Source organism: Uranotaenia lowii, chromosome 2 (assembly GCF_029784155.1).
Source record: "Uranotaenia lowii strain MFRU-FL chromosome 2, ASM2978415v1, whole genome shotgun sequence".
Classification (NCBI taxonomy): Eukaryota; Metazoa; Arthropoda; class Insecta; order Diptera; family Culicidae; genus Uranotaenia; species Uranotaenia lowii.
In genome coordinates, this window is record NC_073692.1 from 78,967,374 (window position 1) to 78,986,429 (window position 19,056).

General features: G+C 34.5%; 2 protein-coding genes across 3 annotated transcripts in view; one reads left to right on the plus strand and one right to left on the minus strand.

The window, feature by feature from the left end:
- Positions 1-19,056, plus strand: part of LOC129748498 (uncharacterized) — a 279,431-nt gene that overhangs the window by 63,495 nt on the left and 196,880 nt on the right. The window lies entirely within an intron of this gene.
- On the minus strand, positions 2,709-4,591 carry LOC129741590 (signal peptidase complex subunit 3-like). Its single transcript, XM_055733328.1, has 3 exons — positions 4,573-4,591; positions 3,022-3,186; positions 2,709-2,959 (listed from the first exon to the last, which is right to left on the minus strand). The coding sequence occupies exons 1-3, from the start codon at positions 4,589-4,591 to the stop codon at positions 2,709-2,711; spliced, it is 435 nt and encodes a 144-aa protein (XP_055589303.1).

Consider the following 19,056-nt stretch of genomic DNA (forward strand, 5'->3'; position numbering starts at 1 on the left):
CTTTATTAGCTGTTTTTTTTAAAATAAATTGATAACTTTGAAAAATTGAATTACCTACCTCGGTGACCAATTCAAAAAAATGATTGAAAAGTTATACAGCCACTCACTTGTAATTTTAACGTAATATCTATTTAGCTGAACATTATGCTACAGTATAAAAAATGTCATTTCAACAAAATTGATTCGAACATGCTCCATTCAGCATAACTTGAGACAACAATGTTGATTTTATAACTCCCTCACTCCATAAAACGCATCATCGTCGGTTAAAGGGTGTGAACTATTAGAAAGAAGGTTAAGCACATCAAGATATCGTAAGGAAACATCAGTGAAGAGAAAAAAATCAACCGCGCCATCCAGCAAAGGGCCCCTGAATGGGTGGCGGTGGTTGTTGGTGGTCATTCTGTCCCGTGGCAGGTTATGTTATGCCTATATGGTACCTACTTTGAGGGAGGCATAAAAGCCAAATAAAAGCGTTAAAATGTTCTCGCATCAAAGTCCTAATCGTTTTACGAGCGTTTGTTTTATTTTCGGTCCGGTCATATAAAACGACAAGTTTATGTCTATGTGTGGATCCCGGGGGAAAAAAGGTTAACCGGCCGGCGAGACGCGTTTTCATTCATAACTTTTTTGAGACTGGACTTCCTAGGGTTCCTGGTGACAAAATTTTCTTGATCTGACTTCATTTTCCAGCTCATGATTTAGTCAACTTGAAAATCATTTGAATGGTGTTTTGAACCAATCAGAATGAATAACACGTGTTTTTGAAGCTTGCTGAATTTTGATTATTTTAAACTAATCACAAGTGGCTGACAAAATATAATGTTTTGTTAATAATAAAGCTCTTTGAAAAATCTGCAAGAATGTTTAAAAACTTTGTTTGGGAAATATGGCTAATTTTATGAAATCTTTTCAAACATTTTCATAATGCTAGCAAGCTAGCCAGCCATTTTGGAAAATTGAGTTAAGACCAAGATAATAAATTAATTTGAAAAATCGGGAAATGTCTCAAGAAGTCAAGGTTTTTCAGTGTCTGGCTGATCATTTTGCATCTTCGATTTTTTTTTTTTTTCAAATAGTCGCAGCAATTATCCTGGGTCACAAACATTTTGTACCTTCTAAGATCACGAAATTTTAAATATTTTCTTTTTTAGATGTTGTTAATTATACATGGGTAGTGCTAAACAAGTCATGAATTGCAAACACCCATCTTTTTCCTTTATTTGGTTTTCCCTAAAAACTGAAGAGTGCTAAATTTCAGCTGAATCAAACTTTATTTTGGTGTGCCTCAAAGCGTTCAAAGTTTGGACCGGTGAAGTGGGAATTGAGGAAAACTCTTAAGCTTTAATGTTGATGACCGACTTTGTATGCCCGACCTCTCTTTGGAAAACCGGTAGTTTTGTAAAATGAGGCCCTTGGAGCCAAAGGGGTATAAGTGCATAAAAGCTTATTTCGAGAAAACACGCTTTTAAATTGAGGTGTTTGGCCGTTTTCTATATATTTTTCAAGAATTTGTATTTTTAAATCGAATGTAAAAGTATGTAAATAAATTTCTAAAAATCCGAAAAAATCATCAAATGTAGTTTGAAATGTGAAGAATCATTAAGAATCATTAACTCAAAATCGACCATTTTGTCACTTATACCCCTTTGGCTCTGAGAGCTTCAAATCTAAAATCTATTGTAGGTCTTTGTACAATAAACCAAATCTTTATATGACACGTTTTTTTGTAAATGCGTTTTTTAACCCTAAACCGTCCCAGATTTTTTAACCCCTAGAGTTCTTGGAATGTCAATTCGACACTTCTGACTGATACCGGAATATCTAATTTTTTCTTAACCGAATTATACAGATTGCCGTAGTTTGAATACCTCGTAATGATACTCAAATATGTTTCTCAAAAAATATAAAAATAGATTTTGAAATAGACAAAGTCTAAGATAAAAATCCGAAAAGTCATGCTTTGCATAAAAGACTATAATCAAAGATATTCTATTCTATCAAGATACCCGGCTGAATAGTTTTTCGAACAAGTAGTCTGGGACATCAACTCTTTGTTTACGGTGCTGCCACCAGCGAAAAAGTCTTCAAGCTTTCAACTTGTATTCAAGCTTGCAAACACCAAAAACCAAACAACCAAGGTGTGAATATATAGAAGGTGACACCGTATCGAATTCCCGAATCATGTTGGTTTTGGAACTGTGAATTTTATGGAGTTTGTTTAAAAATCCCTAGGATCTGTTTAGTTTAAGGCCGATATTCATAGAATCTCAAATTCAAAAAGTAATACGGTCAGACAAGCGACCATCAGAGCGAAACTAACTAATTTTGAATTATTGTCATGTTTTTAAAGCAGTCATTGGTCATAGCATAGACCGCAGAATTCATAATTATTAGACTTGATCGAATTGACCCAATTGTTGCAGACATGTTTGCCAGTATATGAAATTTGTGGTGGTTTCAAAAGGCATTTTTCTGGAGCAATTTTGCAAAACAAAAATGTAAGATTCGAAGAAGTCATTTTTATTTAAACTAAATTTTCAATTTTTTGTTTATCGGAGTTTCGCCATGAAACGTATCCCTCCTTCGTCTGGCGGCTCCTCAGAAGCAGCCCCAATCTCGACCGGTCACGGCTGCTGCAGCTGATGTTGGATTTTTTTATTGGGTCGACTTTGCTCGTTGTCCCGGTTTAGCCCGCCAGGCACTAGTCAGCTCCGCATCATGGCATCATTCCGAATAGCCAACTTTAGTTGACAAATGATGATTGTTAAGTTATGTGGTTCCGTACGGCGTTTCCGATCAAGCATCGCTTCACCCGGCAGGGCACCGGCCGGCGACGGCATGTAGGTTTCCGAGAACTTGAAAGAATGATGTCCGTGAGCAAATACATTCGGAAGCAGTCCTGCATTTGGAACGATGTTCCAGGAAAGGGTCGTCGTCACGTTCTGGTGGTTCCTGAAAAACAAAATTAAATTTTCCGATCATAAACCAATTTTTTTATTTAAAGTTCAAATTTCACCTGAACCATTGCATCGTCCCAGAAGTAGTACCTGGTGATCATGTTCTTGAAGTTCAGCAGAGCGTTTTCGCCTCGCAGGATGATTTTGTCCCACAGGACCACCTGATTGAGCTCCTTCTGTTCCGTCTGGGACTCGGCCGTCAGATACATGAATAGCTGCTTCAGATCTAATCAATGATCTGCCAGAAGGGAATGCGCTGATCTGCCAAATCTAATCGAAAGTCGAATCACTCCCACACGAAGAAACGAATCACGACACGGAGCTTTCATCGGTTGTGGTGTAAACAAAAAATCCAAAGCATGCTGTTAAAATTTTCTAATTAATGGTTAAAGTCTTATTCGTCAATATTATTTTGGCGCTAGTGTTTTGTCCCAAAAATTTCTCAGAAGCCGATAGTACCTGCTATAATGCTCACAGAAATTTCACTTAGTGTTCAAGAAAGCAAAAGTTACAAGCTATATGTTCCGCATCAGGATATATTTTTTTGATTTTTTAAAAATATGACCACAAAAAATTCAAAAAAACGTTGTGCAAAAATCGTACTTTTTAATCTTTTAATTTAAATTCTTTTAATTCTATAGAAAACTTTTGAAAAGTAGATTGGAAAGTTGAAGTATGTAACACATTTTCGCATCTTTAGATTTTAAAATTACGAAACATAAAATTTTCGACGAATTTTAAAATTTCGTTGCATTAGTGCTGCAATACTTTACAAAGATATATTTTTTTAAACAAGGAGCGTTAAACTGACACTCAAGGTAAAAATGATCCATTCCTAGAAACAAAACACTTTATTTTTTCCATATAATCCCCAACTGACTACCAACCACATACTTATATGCTTTTCATTTCATTTTGAAATAAGCCTGCTCACGATACACGCTGACATGGTTTCATTCAACTTAAAAAAAGCAATCTGATCAATAAAATTATTTACCTCGTTTTTTGAACTATTCAAACCTACGATTTTTAAAATATTTCGACTCAAACTCAAAAACCTCTAAATTATACGCAGCTAAATTTTGTTTAAGAACAAATAAATTTCCCTATGTTTGTTCGGAAAACAATGGATAATTTCTTCGATTTTGGGACAAACAAAATTCCATTGATTCTAATCCGTTTTCTTTGACTTAAAAGGATTAATAACATATGACATTGTTTTGCTTTGTTGTCTGTACTGTTGTTTTGTTTTCTTTTTTCTTGTTTGATCTTGGTTTATTTTCGTTACCAAGCCATGTTTTTAACCCGTCTTGTTGAATCAGGTTTATTTTTGCATCTTATTTCAATTCGTTTTATTTAGTTTTGATTTCGTTTAAAACTTTTGTTTTGTATTACCTTTTTATCCTTTCATTTTACTGGTTGTGCTAAACGTAAAAACTTATGCTACACAAATAACACACGACGTATTACAGCACACGGAAATTAAAGTTTTTAACAACGGTAAGTAAAGTAAAAACGTTAAAAACGTTAAGTGTCGTGTCCTGTAATACGTCGTGTGTTATTTGTGTTTTTATTCTTTTATGGTGATTTCATGCCACCGGTGATTTATTACCAATCACATTTTTTTCCATTATGGAATGCTTAAACTAATATCATTGTGGTTCCGCGTTAATTGCGAAAAACTGTGCAAAATAAACCATGTGTTTTCCTTAAAATTGCGTTAAAAAGACCGTGAAAAATGTTAAAACGTATATCAGTTAAGTTGTAGCGCAAACAAATTACTAACATTTTTTTCTACCATGTAATATAAGTAAGTTTTTTTTCCTTTTCTGTCGCAGCTTTCCATGATGGCGTGTTTTTTATTTGTCCGTCGATTTCCATCAGAGATTGGAATCTTGTAATAGATCAATTTAGCTCAAGGTATGATTGGGACCTTTTTGTTGAAAAGAAACAAAATTGAAGATTCCTAGAAGATTTTTTTTATTCCTTGGATTCACCCGAATGGCTGCCAAACTTCCAACTTCTAAACGCCAACACTTTAGAAAGGATTTGGGTCAATCTTTTTTTTTATTCACCTGTGGTATGGAGCAAGTTGTATTTTTTTATTTATGCCAATTTCCTAAAACTCAATTTAAATTAAAAGTATCGATTTTTCCCGTTCAGATCGTCGATTTTCATTCATTATTTTTTCAAAATATGTAACATCAGCTCTAGACATTTTATGCATGTTTAAGTCAACTGGTATAAAAATTAAAATTTAGATCATCTCGACCCAATATTCTTTATCTCCCTTGATTTTTGAGACTAAAAACAACAAAACTTTGAGCGCTACAACCGTAAGTTAAATCCGATTGAGCTAAAATTTTGCAATGTCTGATTTGAGCCATTTGTCCAATTTATTTAATTCTTACCTAAAAGATATGGCAGGGCCGTAGAAAGAACCGACTCATGGGGGGGGGGGAGAGGATGGTTTGGTGACAATTTTTTCCCTATAAAATTTTGGCTTGAGCAATGCCGCATACACAAAAAATTGTGAAAAAATGTGTAGGTGACATTTAATTATTTAAGTTAAAGTTGTTTTATTTCAAATCATAACGAAAAAAAAGTCCTAGGAGTTGCCATTTTTTTCATGGAGTTGTGAAAAAAATGGAAACTTGTGATATAGATCAATTGACAAGTCAGTTTTCTCCTGAGCTTTAGTTTTGAGTTCGAGCCCAAGAGTGAACATCGAACAGGGTTGCATCGGATAAGTTTTTTAAGACTGTCCACCAAATGCATCGTTAATAAAAAATTGCGAATGACACAAAGATGTTAAAACGAATATAATCGGAACAATAATTTAAAACAAATAAATAAGGGATTTTGAAAGATTTCATTTATAAGAAACACTTTTTGTGTAGGTATACTTTAATAAGCAAGCTAATTCCTTTGAACCAAAAGCAAAACGATTTTAAGCATTTGTGAAAAACAATCAAATATTCAAAAATAAGAGTTATAAATCAGGTTTACGGTTCAAATATGGATTATTTTCTGCTCTTGTTGACTCGAATTTTAAGATTTTTGTTTGAAACTTTTATAAAAATACTGTGAAATGTTAAATTTAATTTCTAGCTGAGATTTACCTGATACACGTTCTACTATCGACAAAAATTATCGATAATAATTTAGAATTTCATATTTATAACCCAGCTATAAAGTTTTAAAAATTAAAATCTAGATTTTTCAAAAAAAAAATCTTTGAAATGGAACCAGATCTAAATCTATATTTGTGATTTACACCAAGTAAGTGTTTCAAAACTGATTCAGATTGTGTTTAAAAATTCCAATTTTGAATCAAGAATCAAAAATATAAACCTACAATCTCATCCAATTTGAATCCTTAATGAAATTCTTGTACTCACATTTCAGTTTTGATTACAAAACTTAAATTTGAGTTGAATCTAAATACGAAATTTTAATTTTATTTCCGAGTCTGAATAGTGCATTTGGAACATAAATTCTAAATCTTAATTTAAATTCCAGATAAGTATTCCTATGAATTTAAAACCAAAATGCGAAATTTAATTAGAACCTTAAACAAGAAATCTTCTACTTAATTTTGAGTTAAGGGGTTTCAATATAATTTTTTAAATTGTTTATTCGTAATTGAACTTGTGAATTTGAACAAAAATTAGCGCAATTGTTTCAGACTTTTCTAATCTGGACTCATTAATATTTCTTATGTTTCAATTCTGCATATAAATTGAGGATAAAAATTTCAAGTACAAATCTTAAAAAAGGATTGAATTTTAAATATTTTCTTTTCATATTCCGAAATAATGTGTTTCGAATTTGGAAAATCCATCTGCTTTAAGTTTGAAATGCAAACCAAAGATTCGAACCAGGATTCTATCTCAATGATGATCCATTCTGAAAATCAAGAACAATTTTTTCGCAATTATCCGGGGTGGGAAAATCCAGACTATATTATCTTAAAACCTTACATAATTCGGGCATATTATTTCAAAATTTTCCTCAAAATCCAGCCAATATACAGGCAAATTTCGGAATAATTCCATTTAAATCAAGAGCAAAACACTTGAATTTTTTCTCTATCGAAACACATCAGCTGAATTTGAATCATATTTTAAGCTTCTAAAAAATCGTTCTTGTTAATTTAGACAAAATTTGTATGAACAATTTTTTGGACGAAAGATACATAATGCTAAGGACTGCTAGCTTTTAGAGTCGGATAGATTTTACGAAGTCTAACTTTTGGAATTACATATTCGGAACTTAATTACTGTCAACAAGTGAGAATAAAAAAACTGTTGTAAAATTGTGGATTTGGGATGAGGTTTCGAGGTTTTCGAACAAGTTTTGAATCGAGATTGTTACTCTTGTCTAATTTTAGCTGTTCATCAAGATTTGATTGAGAACTTAAAATTAAAAGTCAAGTGATAAACATTTCGCCTGCCATTTTTGGACGCTCATGGGGGGTTTCATGATAGGCATATTTTTCATAGTCTAATACAAACATTTTTGTTAGTGATATTTTCAAAATAGAACGATTTTTAACATGCAGCTTAAAAACGGTCCAAGAAGCCGGACCGACTTTATTGTCCGACTTAAAAATTAACTTAATACAGTACAACAGTAAAAGAGGATAGTTTACACAATTAGATTTTAAGTTTTAATTTTTCTTTCAGATCTTTTCAGACCAAATAACACAAATCGGTTCAGTTTTGGAAAAAATCCTTCATATAATTTGAATTCATATATATTGAATTTCCTAAAAATAGAAATTTTATTTGTTTGTTTTTGTGAACCATTGAAAATAAAATAAGGTTGCCAGATTGCTTGGTTTTATCCGAGTTTGCCCGGATATTTTATTCAAAATTTGGGAACAGTCCGGCCCAGCCCGGTTGCCCGGATTTCAATAAAAAATGCACGGATTTATTCACTTCAACTGCCAAATCAATAAAACAAAAACAAAATGTGATTTTTTTTTCATTTATACCTCCAAAACAAAATCGTTTACGCAAGTTTTGCAAAAAAAATCATGAAAGGTTTTTTGGAAACTAAAAATACGAATTCAAATTTGTCGATAAGTTTGAAACAATTTTTTTTCAATTTATTTTTTCTGTTGGTTTGGATTTAATTTGTCCGAATAATCCCAGGATTCTGGTCGTCAGTTCAGAAATTAAATGCCCGGATTTAGTCAGGTTTTTATAATAATTTCCCGGATACGTGCTGAAATAATTTTGGAAACTTTAATTAAAAAAAAAACAATTCATTTATTACTAGAAAAAATGATCCATATTTGAATCTGCTTAGAAATTCTAAGCAGGATTTTGTGTCTTAAGTGGTTAAAAAATCAATATTCACAATCTTGTACAATTTTTTTTCTGCGAATCAGAATTTCGTGAGAATACGTCAAAAAACAATAACAGATTGAAGAAACTATTTGATTAAATTTCCAAAAATTTCAGTTCAAAATTTGGTTAATCATTCATATACATCCTAATTAAAGAATTGAAATTGACTTAAGGAAATTCGTTATTGTATTTTTTTTTTTTAAATAAACTCGTTTTCCTTTGTTTTTTAAACTATTTCAAACACACCTGAAAATAATTCGAAACTCGGTACAAGCAATTTTCTGCAGCAAACCCGTCCCGAATCTTTGCCAAGTTATTTGCTCCCAATGATTGAACAACATTCCAGCTGTCGACAGACGGAAGAACCTCTCAGAGCCGATAATTTAGTGCCAATTCCCAACAAAAGTATTTACCGAACCATACCATACCACACTGGCTGACTGGCTGCAATCAATGGCCCTTCGAAACGAGCAGCAGCGGGGCAAAAAATTGCTTCAGAACCTGATCAAACCAAGCCAAGAAATGACAAACCCCGAAAAAGTATGACCCAGCCAAACATCCATCCAAACGAACGACCTTTTTTCTCAGGGCGAAACTATCGCCGAAAAACTGCCGCCAGCAGCCAGCGTCTTGAGGAACTCCAAGAATGGCATCATCGGAAGAACAGGGAAGAACTGCACCATTCGCTCCAGCCCAGGGCCAGGGGAAGAATTTTCTGACAGATTTATTACGCTCAGCCTGTCTCGGAGTTTGAATTATGTCTGGAAATAGACGAACCAGTGTGTACTCAACTGCCCGCCGCACTATTTACACCCCTCAAAGTGCTTTGGTTTTTCTTTGCCGAAAGATTTTCTATTTCTTTTTTTCCAACCGTTTCCAAATCGTCCGTGGGTTTCTCCGTATTTTGGAACTGATGTCATGACCGGCTAATGTTTTCTTCCGGAAAAGCTGAGTTTTCCATCAAAGGCAGTCGGTGGTTTTTCACAATGGGATGACGACGATGGAGAAAATCTCCCAATAATGATCGTTATCATCAATCATCGATGATTGCTGGATTAGTGGCTATGCATTTCACGTTGACCAGGAGGAAAAGTTCCCTAATTATAAACGACATGTTCATAATCTAAACATGTTCCTTAGAAGCTTCAGCCTGTAAACTTTCAAGAACCATTCTTAGGAACTTAGAAAAAAAAACTGATTGCTGAAATATGTAGCTATCACATGATTTTGGAATAGTGAAAGGTTGAATAAAAAGGATTGAACTGAGGCTTCATAAAAAAAATTCTGTTATATGGAAGATAACATGCTTGAGTATTGAATCCGAGACTACGGTTTCTAGATTCGTCGAATGTTTTGTGGATTTTTGCTAATTAGCTAAAATAACTTTCTCGAGTTTTCTTTATAAAATCCATAAATGAAACTTAACCGCACTTAATTGATCATTTCACCCTCTATTCCTTTCTCTGATAACGGAGCTAACACTCAGCATAAAGAAAAATCCTTTATATACAACAACATAACCAATACCACTAACTGCATCATGGCCGTCATCAACCCTCCCATCAAAAATGTTGATCCAGAGAGCAATACAAGCAAACCCTTACAGCAGGAGGTACAGCTTCCCGTCAACCCTCATCATCACGAAATCATTATCATCATCAATCGTCATCGTGGTTCTTTCTGTATTGGTCGCTCGTCGCCATTCGTGGTTCGGCTGCATTTTCCTGCTTGTGTCATTCAGTCAGTCATCTCAGAGCGCACCCTCCATCTCTCTGGTAGAAAATTGACAGTGACTGACGGACGGACGTTGCTTTCGTTCGCAGCCTGGCCTCGATATGGAGGGAGGGAGATTTTACTTTGGTCTTTCATATACAAACCAACCCACATATCTCGTAGCTGGTGAGGCTTTCGTTGGCGAATCACAAGAAGGGAACCTTCGGAGGAAAAAAATATCATCAATCAATCAATCAGAATATCCAGGAATGTTTAACCAAATATGGATGCCATCAACGTTAGTTAAGAGAAAATGTCTACGGTTTGTGATGGCCCAGTTGGGTTCTTTCTACACTCCATATGCTTATTATGAAATGGTGGGAGGGACTATTTAACCTGTGCATAGTTATGTTTACTTTATTTAATTCAAAACATTATCACATTTTCAAAGATGATGAAAAGTATTACAGTATTGTTCCGATTTTGTCAGCCTCATCTTGAATTTAGGGCTGACAAAACAGGGTACCTGACAAAATCGGGAAAAAAATTTTTCTTGAAAATAATTTCGATTTTGATTTGATAATTGTCCGTTTACTTGTTATTTGAATATTTTATGTCAATACCATGATAAGGGGTGACATTGACCCCTTTTCTGTATTTTTTACCCTTCTTAAAAAGAAGGGAATACCTACATGTCTTTTGAAAAACCAACTTTCGAGCCGAGGCCCGGAGGGGCAAGTGTCATATACCATTCTTCTCAGTTCGTCGATATCGGAACATGTCTGTAGGTATGTGTGTATGTATGTGTGTATGTATGTGTGTATGTATGTGCGTATGTGTGTGTGTGTGTATGTTACAAAATAATGTCACACACGTTTCTCGATGACCGCTTGACCGATTTGAGTTCTTGAGGCGTCAAATGAAAGGTCTTGCAAATAGCAAAATGCAGGACCTGTTCAAGAACTCAACCCTAAGTGATTGTTTACAAACACCTTTCATAGAATGGATTGTGTAAATGCCATTTGAAAAACCGTTGGTGCGTAGCTGCAGGATTGATATGCAATTGCAAAACAGCTGAATTTGTTGATCACGTTTTAATTTGAAGTACGTAATGGTTCTTTTTTATGGATTTACAAAAATAAATGTTTTATTTTGAACCGTCCTTTATTTTTCTGAAATAAAAAGAAAAAAAATGTTTCATGAAAAACGACAAATCCACGTGGTTTGTGGATAGTTCCCTAAGGGACTCGTTTTTGGTCATTTCAGACCCCCCCACCTTCGCCCCTCGTATACTTTTGTCCATATAAAATTTCGAAAATTTGTATGGAGCGTAGACTTTGGTCAACCTCCCCCTCAATCACCCCCAACCCTTAAAATACCAACCCTTAAGGGGCCGTTCAAAAATAACGCAACGCAATTTTCGAGCATTTTCAACCCCCCTTCCCCCCTACGTAACACAATCGTCTCAAAATTTCTAAGCAAAATCCACAAAGCGTAACAAACTGCTATACATCCCCCCCCCCCCTAAAAGCGTTACGTAATATTTGCATGGTCCCTAAAATACCAAGTGGTTAATGGGTGGTCCTCTACGTGGGTCAGGACAACCCCAAAAAAAACATACCGTGTTAAATGACTGGGTATTTTAGTTCAAAAGCAGAAAATTTCAACTAAATTTAAAGGCTGACAAAATCGGGGACAGACAAAATCGGGGGTAGACAAAATCGGGAGCTGACAAAATCGGAACAATACTGTAGTGCAAATAACAAAGAAAGAAAGAACAAAAGCCGTAAAGTACAACGGCGCATTAGCTAATTACACCACAATGAATGTGAAGTGCGTACATGTCGAGCTCCATAGGTCAGCCGCTGGATCTTTTATCGATACACTCCATGCATATCTCGTATGTGTTCTTTGCCCGCAATTGATCTCTTTGTTGTTCCTCTATAACCACCCATCAACTCGACTATATTTTCTGACTCAATAAACCGTAAAGTTGTGTTTTAATTGCTAACTCCAGAACTTTCCAACATGTTTTTTTTCCGTTTCGATTATAGTCGTTGTACCATTTTTATGGCATTTACGACTTTATATCAACGTTGCAGTTGGCGGACATTTATTGAAAAACCTATCCGGTACAACTGAGTTTGATGTTTACTCTTGGGCTCGAACTCGCGGACATCGGCTCAGGAAACAACTGACTTGCTAACTGAGCTATATCACAAGCCACACGGTATAATGATGCCTCTCGTTCTTCCGTTTTTTTTTTCAAACGGTACTACTGTGTAGTATACTTTCATGAATAAGCTGTTACTCTGACCAAGACTTGTGTTTATTGCATCTCGTAACGGATTTGCTAGTAAAGAAAAAGAATTTTTGAAGACTCTGTTTCATTAGCTAGATTATACTATTCACTATTTCTCCAAACTCTTTACTGCTTCAGGCTTCAAATGTGCAAAATCTTCAGCCGTTCTTCAAACAGGTATTAGAATTTTCCAGAATACTGTCGTAAATTTCCATTACACTATCGATAAAGAAGTAATTGAACTTTTCAGTGCTATTTAAAATTCATCTGTAATTTCAATTCTATTGAATGATTATAATTTTAATGGCATGTGCGGCGGAATGAAAACTAGAGAGAATTTATTTTATAGAAATTTGGAAGAAAGGTGGATAGACAGGCATTAGTGCGCCAAAAGGAGAAAGCTTGATAGGTGTTGAAATTTTAGGCTAGAGGGCATGTTGATGAAAAGCTCCCATGAATTGCTCCCGCCTTTGCTCTACACTAGCTAACTCTACATGAGAAACTCAGAAAGAGAATTCCCATGTATAGCGAGCCCAGTGGTTTGAGAGCGTGTTTTTACGCACACTTCAAACGAGCAAAAACGCTCATGGGTTGTTCAGGCGGCGGCAACGCTATTCAAACCGTATGGAGCACATCTCTCAGATTTCCCCTCAAATTTCCCCTTTTTTGACAGATTTAAGATTTTTTCCTCAAATTTAAGCTTTCGTCTCCTATGCTCTCAAGGCAAAAAAGCTTAAATCTGAGGAAAAAAAGCTTTAAAACGAGATTCATGATCACTTATTTAAAAGATGTTGGTCACACGATACATAGACAAAACGTGTAACGTTGCCGCCACCTGGGGTTGATACGTTTCTGCTCGTTTAAAGTGTGCGTAAAAACACGCTCTCAAACCACTGGGCTCGCTATACATGGGAATTCTCTTTCTGAGTTTCTCATGTAGAGTTAGCTAGTGTAGAGCAAAGGCGGGAGCAATTCATGGGAGCTTTTCAGCAACATGCCCTCTAGCCTAAAATTTCAACACCTATCAAGCTTTCTCCTATTGGCGCACTAATGCCTGTCTATCCACCTTTCTTTCAAATTTCTATAAAATAAATTCTCTCTAGTTTTCATTCCGCCGCACATGCCATTAAAATTATATTCATTTTATTTCTCTATTCATATTCCAAAAACGTTGTTAAATTTATGAAAAGGTGAGTTTTGAGAGTATTTAAAAAACAGACCCATTTGCAAAATCAGGAACAAATAGTGTAATATTGGGTATGCTGATACATTTTTCCTCATATGTTAACATTTGGAACATTCATATGTTATCATTAGGAACAATTAGTGCCAAAATAGGAACATCGACACACTTTATAAAACATGATATTTTTCGTAAATTTTAGCTTAAAATGATTATTTCAAACAATAACAGAGTTCCGACAAAAAAAATTGGAACTCAGTTACCAAAAAATTGTATATCTAAGTTTTAAAAATTCGGCGTAATAATATCAAATCCAAAAACCTCTGACAAAATATAACGAAATTAGGCTCACTTACCCTACTACTGTGTAGTATACTTTCATGAATAAGCTGTTACTCTGTTCAACACACAAAATTTTCGAGGCCGGAATTTAGCAAAATTTTGCTCAAATTTGACCAGCTAGAAACTTAGCAATCAATTTAGCAATATTTTTTAACAAAAATTTTAGCAAACGAGTACAAAAGTTAGCCGCCGCAGTTTTTACTCAAATTTCTAGCAAAAACCGGAGAAAAAGATTGCCCGGATCCGTAATTTCATGTTTCTTTATTTTTTCTCTGGTGAATCAGGGGAATGTTTGAATATTGAATAAAATACACAAATTTCATTCACTTATAATTTATTTTTCACAATTTTATATTTTTTTCACACTTTTCCTATTCTGGGAACGCACCTACTGGCGAGCGCCATGCCACCTTCGTCAAAGAAAGCACCGGGGTGTTTGCCGGATGCAGCTTGTTGAATTTCCAGTTGTGGTCCTTCTTCATTACCGGCCTGTGGCGCGCTTCATGTTGCAGTTTTATCCTGGTAGGAAAAAAAACAAACACACAAATTAGAAATCGAGAAATTATAGAATCTTAACACTTTAAGATCAGACCTTACCCTGTAAGCATCCGGTGTCGATTCAGCTACCATTTCGTTGTGGATTTTGCCACCACAAGAACCATTAGCAACGAACATCTGGAACCGCACTTAATCGCGACAGCTTTTTATTTTTCTCCCTACTGGCGCGGCGGCTGGTGTCTGTGAACAAAGCGGCTGAAAAACCTTCGTTTTACTAAAACCAAGTAAAATGACCTTTTTTATTACTAAAATCAAGTAAATTTAGCCTTTTGCTAACTCAACAGTAAAAAAATATTTTTGCTAACGGAAAGTAACAGCGAAATTTTGCTAAGTGGAGCCCCGAAAGTTTTGTGTGAAGACTTGTGTTTATTGCATCTCGTAACGGATTTGCTAGTAGAGAAGAAGAATGTTTGAAGACTCTGTTTCATTAATTAGTTTATACTATTCACTGCTTCTTGCTTCAAATGTGCGAAAGCTTCCACCGTTCTTAACAGGTATTAGAATTTGCCGGAATACTGTCGTAAATTTCTATTGCACTATCGATAAAGAAGTAATTGAACTTTTCTGTGCTATATAAAATGCATCTGTAATTTCAATTCTATTGAATGAGAATAAGTTTTGGCTCCATTTGTACTTACTAGACTATTTATCGGTTTTCAAAGTAATCAACCATTATTTATGTGTGTTTATCTCAGTATTTCATGTTTTTTAATTACTTTGATTACCTTTTTTCTAAACCCAGTATCTTCTTTGTATTTTTAATTGATAAGTATATGGCATCTTCTAAGTATACATGTATGAAAACAGGCGTGGTCTTAGAGTTTGCTCTTGGTTGGGGGAGGAGGTCTGTGTGATTTTACTAATTTCCAAGAATCGTCCAAGAAATAAAACTGCGAACGTGAAAAAACGTTCATTTTTGAAAGAGCTAGGGGATGAGGTGTTGAGGAGGAATATTGCATACGGCTCCTTCTACAACTTTATGTCATTGAATTAGTCATTGAACGGGTATTTTTAAGAATTTCAAAATTGGTGAAGAAAGAAACTACACACAAAACTTTCGAGGCCGGAAATTAGCAAAATTTTGCTCAAATTTGACCAGCTAGAAACATAGCAATCAATTTAGCAAAAAAAATTAACTAAAATTTAAGCAAACGAGAAAAAAGTTATAGCTATAGCCGCCGCATTTTTTACTCAAATTTTTAGCAAAAACCGGAGGAAAAGATCGCCCGGATCTGAAATTTCAAAATATATTGTTTTTTAATCTGGAGAATCAGGGGGAATGTTTGATAATATAATAGAATACTCAACTTTCATTCAATTTTGATTTATTTTTCACATTTTTTTTAATTTTACACATTTTGTGAAATTGAAGTTCCGATCCTGGGAACGCACTTTCCGGCAAGCGAAGTGCCAAGCAAATGCACCGGGTGTGTGCTCGTTGAATTTTCAGTCGTGGTCCCTCTTCATTTCCGGACTGTTGCGGGTTTCTTGTTGCAGATTTAACCTGGTTGAAAAGAAAACAAACAAACAATTTTGCAATTAAAAATACGGAAAATCTGTACAGTTTATGATTGACTCTTACCTCTGTCGCTTCCGGTGTCGATTTGGCCAGTATTTTGTTGTTGACTAAGCCACCTTTTGAACCACTAGCAGCGATCTTTCGGAACCGCGCTCAATCGTGTCTGTTTGTTTTTTTTTCTTCTCCCTACCCGCGGCAGCTGCTGTCTGTACACAAAGCGGCTAGAAGTCCTTCATTCTACTAAAATCAAGCAAGATGAACTTTCATACTGCTAAAATCAAGTAAATTTAGCTTTTTGCTAACTCAACGGTAAAAATTTTTTTTTTGCTAACGACAAGTAACAGTGAAGTTTTGCTAAGTAGAGCCCCGAAAGTTTTGTGTGTACACAGCATTTTTTTTTTTGCTGGAAACCAGCAATTTTTTGCTGGTTTCTTGTCCCGCTGACTTTCCAGCAAAATTTCCAGCAATTTAAATTGTTGGAAAAAACAGCAAACGTTAATGCTGGTTTCCAGCAATTCAAATTGCTGGAAAATCAGCAATCCAGATTGCTGGAAACCGGCTATTTCTTTCAACACAACCGGATGTTTTAGTATCAAATTTATATTTTAATTCAAAATTAATTTTTGATTTGGCTGTGCATATAATAAGCAATTAAACAATTATTTCCTCCCTTTTTTCAATAAAAGGATATGTTTATTTCCAGAAACCGATATTTTTTTTCAATATTCTATAACACCGGCCCTGGGCTGGCAGCTTTGTGTCAAAGTGTAGATCATCCGCCACCTGTCAAAATAGCTTTAATTGGAATATTTTAGAGAATATCTATCTGTCCAAGAAAAACTCACGCTTGACTTGTTATCTGGTCGCTAGAATATAGAGGAAAATAAAATAATTATATCAATTTAACCAAAATTCGTAAAATAGAATCTCACCTTGCTTCAGCGTACAAAACAAAAAAAAACTTCAAATTGACAACTCGATTGCTGATTTTCCAGCAAACTAGATCAATTGCTGGAAAGTCCAGCAATTTGAAAACCGATTGCTGATTTTTCAGCAAAAATGACAAGAACACAGCCGAATGCTGAAAAATCCAGCAATTCGAAAACCGATTCCACCAACCGATGAACGTTTCCAGCAATTTCTTTTGCTGGAAATCGAGGCAAAAATTTACAGTGTATACAACTTTTCTTGCAAGAAAATATTAGTAAAACAATTATTTACATATTTTGTATATTGGGGAGTTAAGAAATATAGACTTTTGAGCTCGTTAAGGAATCTCTCGGTAATAATGTCATTTTATAAATGAAAATAATATATACATTGTTGTTGAATGGCACAATTTTTCTGAGCTTTTTGATATCAGTGAAGGTAAACACCGCATATTTTTATAATTGTTTTCACATTTAACAATTAGACTTTCAAAAAACCTGATATCTGAAGTAAGTTTTTGATAATAATTGCTTTGAATTTAAAACTGATTGAAAAATCTGATTTTTTCGATAATTTTTTTTTCAATTAAATTTTTTCAATTCTGATTCGGAAATATCGTGTGAATTCAATCAATTCCTAATCATCCATCATTGTGCAATGTATTAGAAGAATGTTTATTCTGAATCTAAATTTAATAAGCGGGTTTTTTTCTATAAATTAGATTGTAAATAAAAAGACAGCATCTTATTTTAGGTAAACTTTCAAATCAACAACCAATCAAACGAGTTTGTAAATGTGCAACGTGATCCATACGATTGAGGTTGAAAGCAAATCTTACACAAGAATTGAGGGCGACTCTAAGTTTGTTAAGAACTGTTCGGGGAACTAGAAATAGTAGAAAATTACGAGCTATAAAATAAGGAAAGATCAAAGCCTTGAAAAATTTGATCTTCATCACTGTATCAAAAAAATATTTTATGAAGTCGAAGAGTTTTCAAAGAGTTTTATATTCTCCCGCAGTGCTGAAGTACATACGAATCAAATTCAAAGTTGGGTTGTATTTTAATAACTAAACTTACCGCTTCTGACACAGTTTTTATGGGAAGAATTTTCGATATTATTTGCATCGAATTATTCTAATTTAGGAAAATTGCATTCGATTTATTCACATTCAAAGACAACGTGTTTCTCATTTACCAGGCATGGATTGACTGGAGATCATAATTGATTCGGGACTTCATGCATTGCTCTGTCAAGTTTGTGTAATCTGAATAGAGTTGTACATCAAGTATGTGCAATCTGAATTGAGTTGTACATCATCTGCAAAAATGTGTATTTGAAAAAATCTTAGAACATAAGTTAAATCGTTGATATACATTGTGAAAAGAATGGGTCCTAAAATAGAGCACTGAGGTACTCCAGATATAATCGGGGATAAGAGGGGATGAGTACTGATTGTTGTTGTCGTTGCTGAGATTTCAAATCCAAAATTTTGAGAAAGTTTATGGCAAAGAACAGCATGATGAATCGTGTCAAATGTTTTAGAAAACTCGACCAGAACCATAACAACAGCTTGATATCTATCAATTATGAAGCCTATATCATCTAGTACTTTAATCATCGCAGTTTTAGTACAGTGTTTTTGTCGATATCCTGACTGATATGAGTTAATAAATTCGTTTTCCGATAAATACGCACAAATTTTGATTTTCAAGTACCTTCGAAAGAGCACAAAGTATACTGTTAGGCCGAAGGTTATCCAATGAATTTAAATTATTTTTCTTTTAATTGGAATAATTTTTGAGTGTTTGCATATTCGAGGATATTAACCTGAAACTAAAATTCTATTGAAAATGTACGTTATGGGAGTTAATATATGAGGTAACAATATTTTGATAAATTTTAGGGGAATGTTATCAAATCCTACTACATTAGATTGGATCTCAAAAATGCAGTTCAATACTTCGGTTTCTTGAACTTGAAAATGAATTCCAGCTAGACATTAACAAGTTTTGGTTTTGAGCGTTGTTAAAGTGGTAAAAAATAAGAAGTCAAGTGCTTGAAGTGCTACAGCGGCTAATCCAAGAACTTTTTCTACAAATCTTCATGACTTCGCATCGAAAATCAATAATTTCATAACGAATGACACACTCCTGCCCACCATAAATAAACTAGAGCTCATTGTCTTGAAT

Bases quoted from the DNA above. Each gene is read 5' to 3' on its own strand.
- LOC129741590 (XM_055733328.1), bottom strand. The intron at 2,960-3,021 runs AGGTGAAATTTG...TAATTTTGTTTT, and splicing joins CTGGGACGATGCAATGGTTC to TCAGGAACCACCAGAACGTG.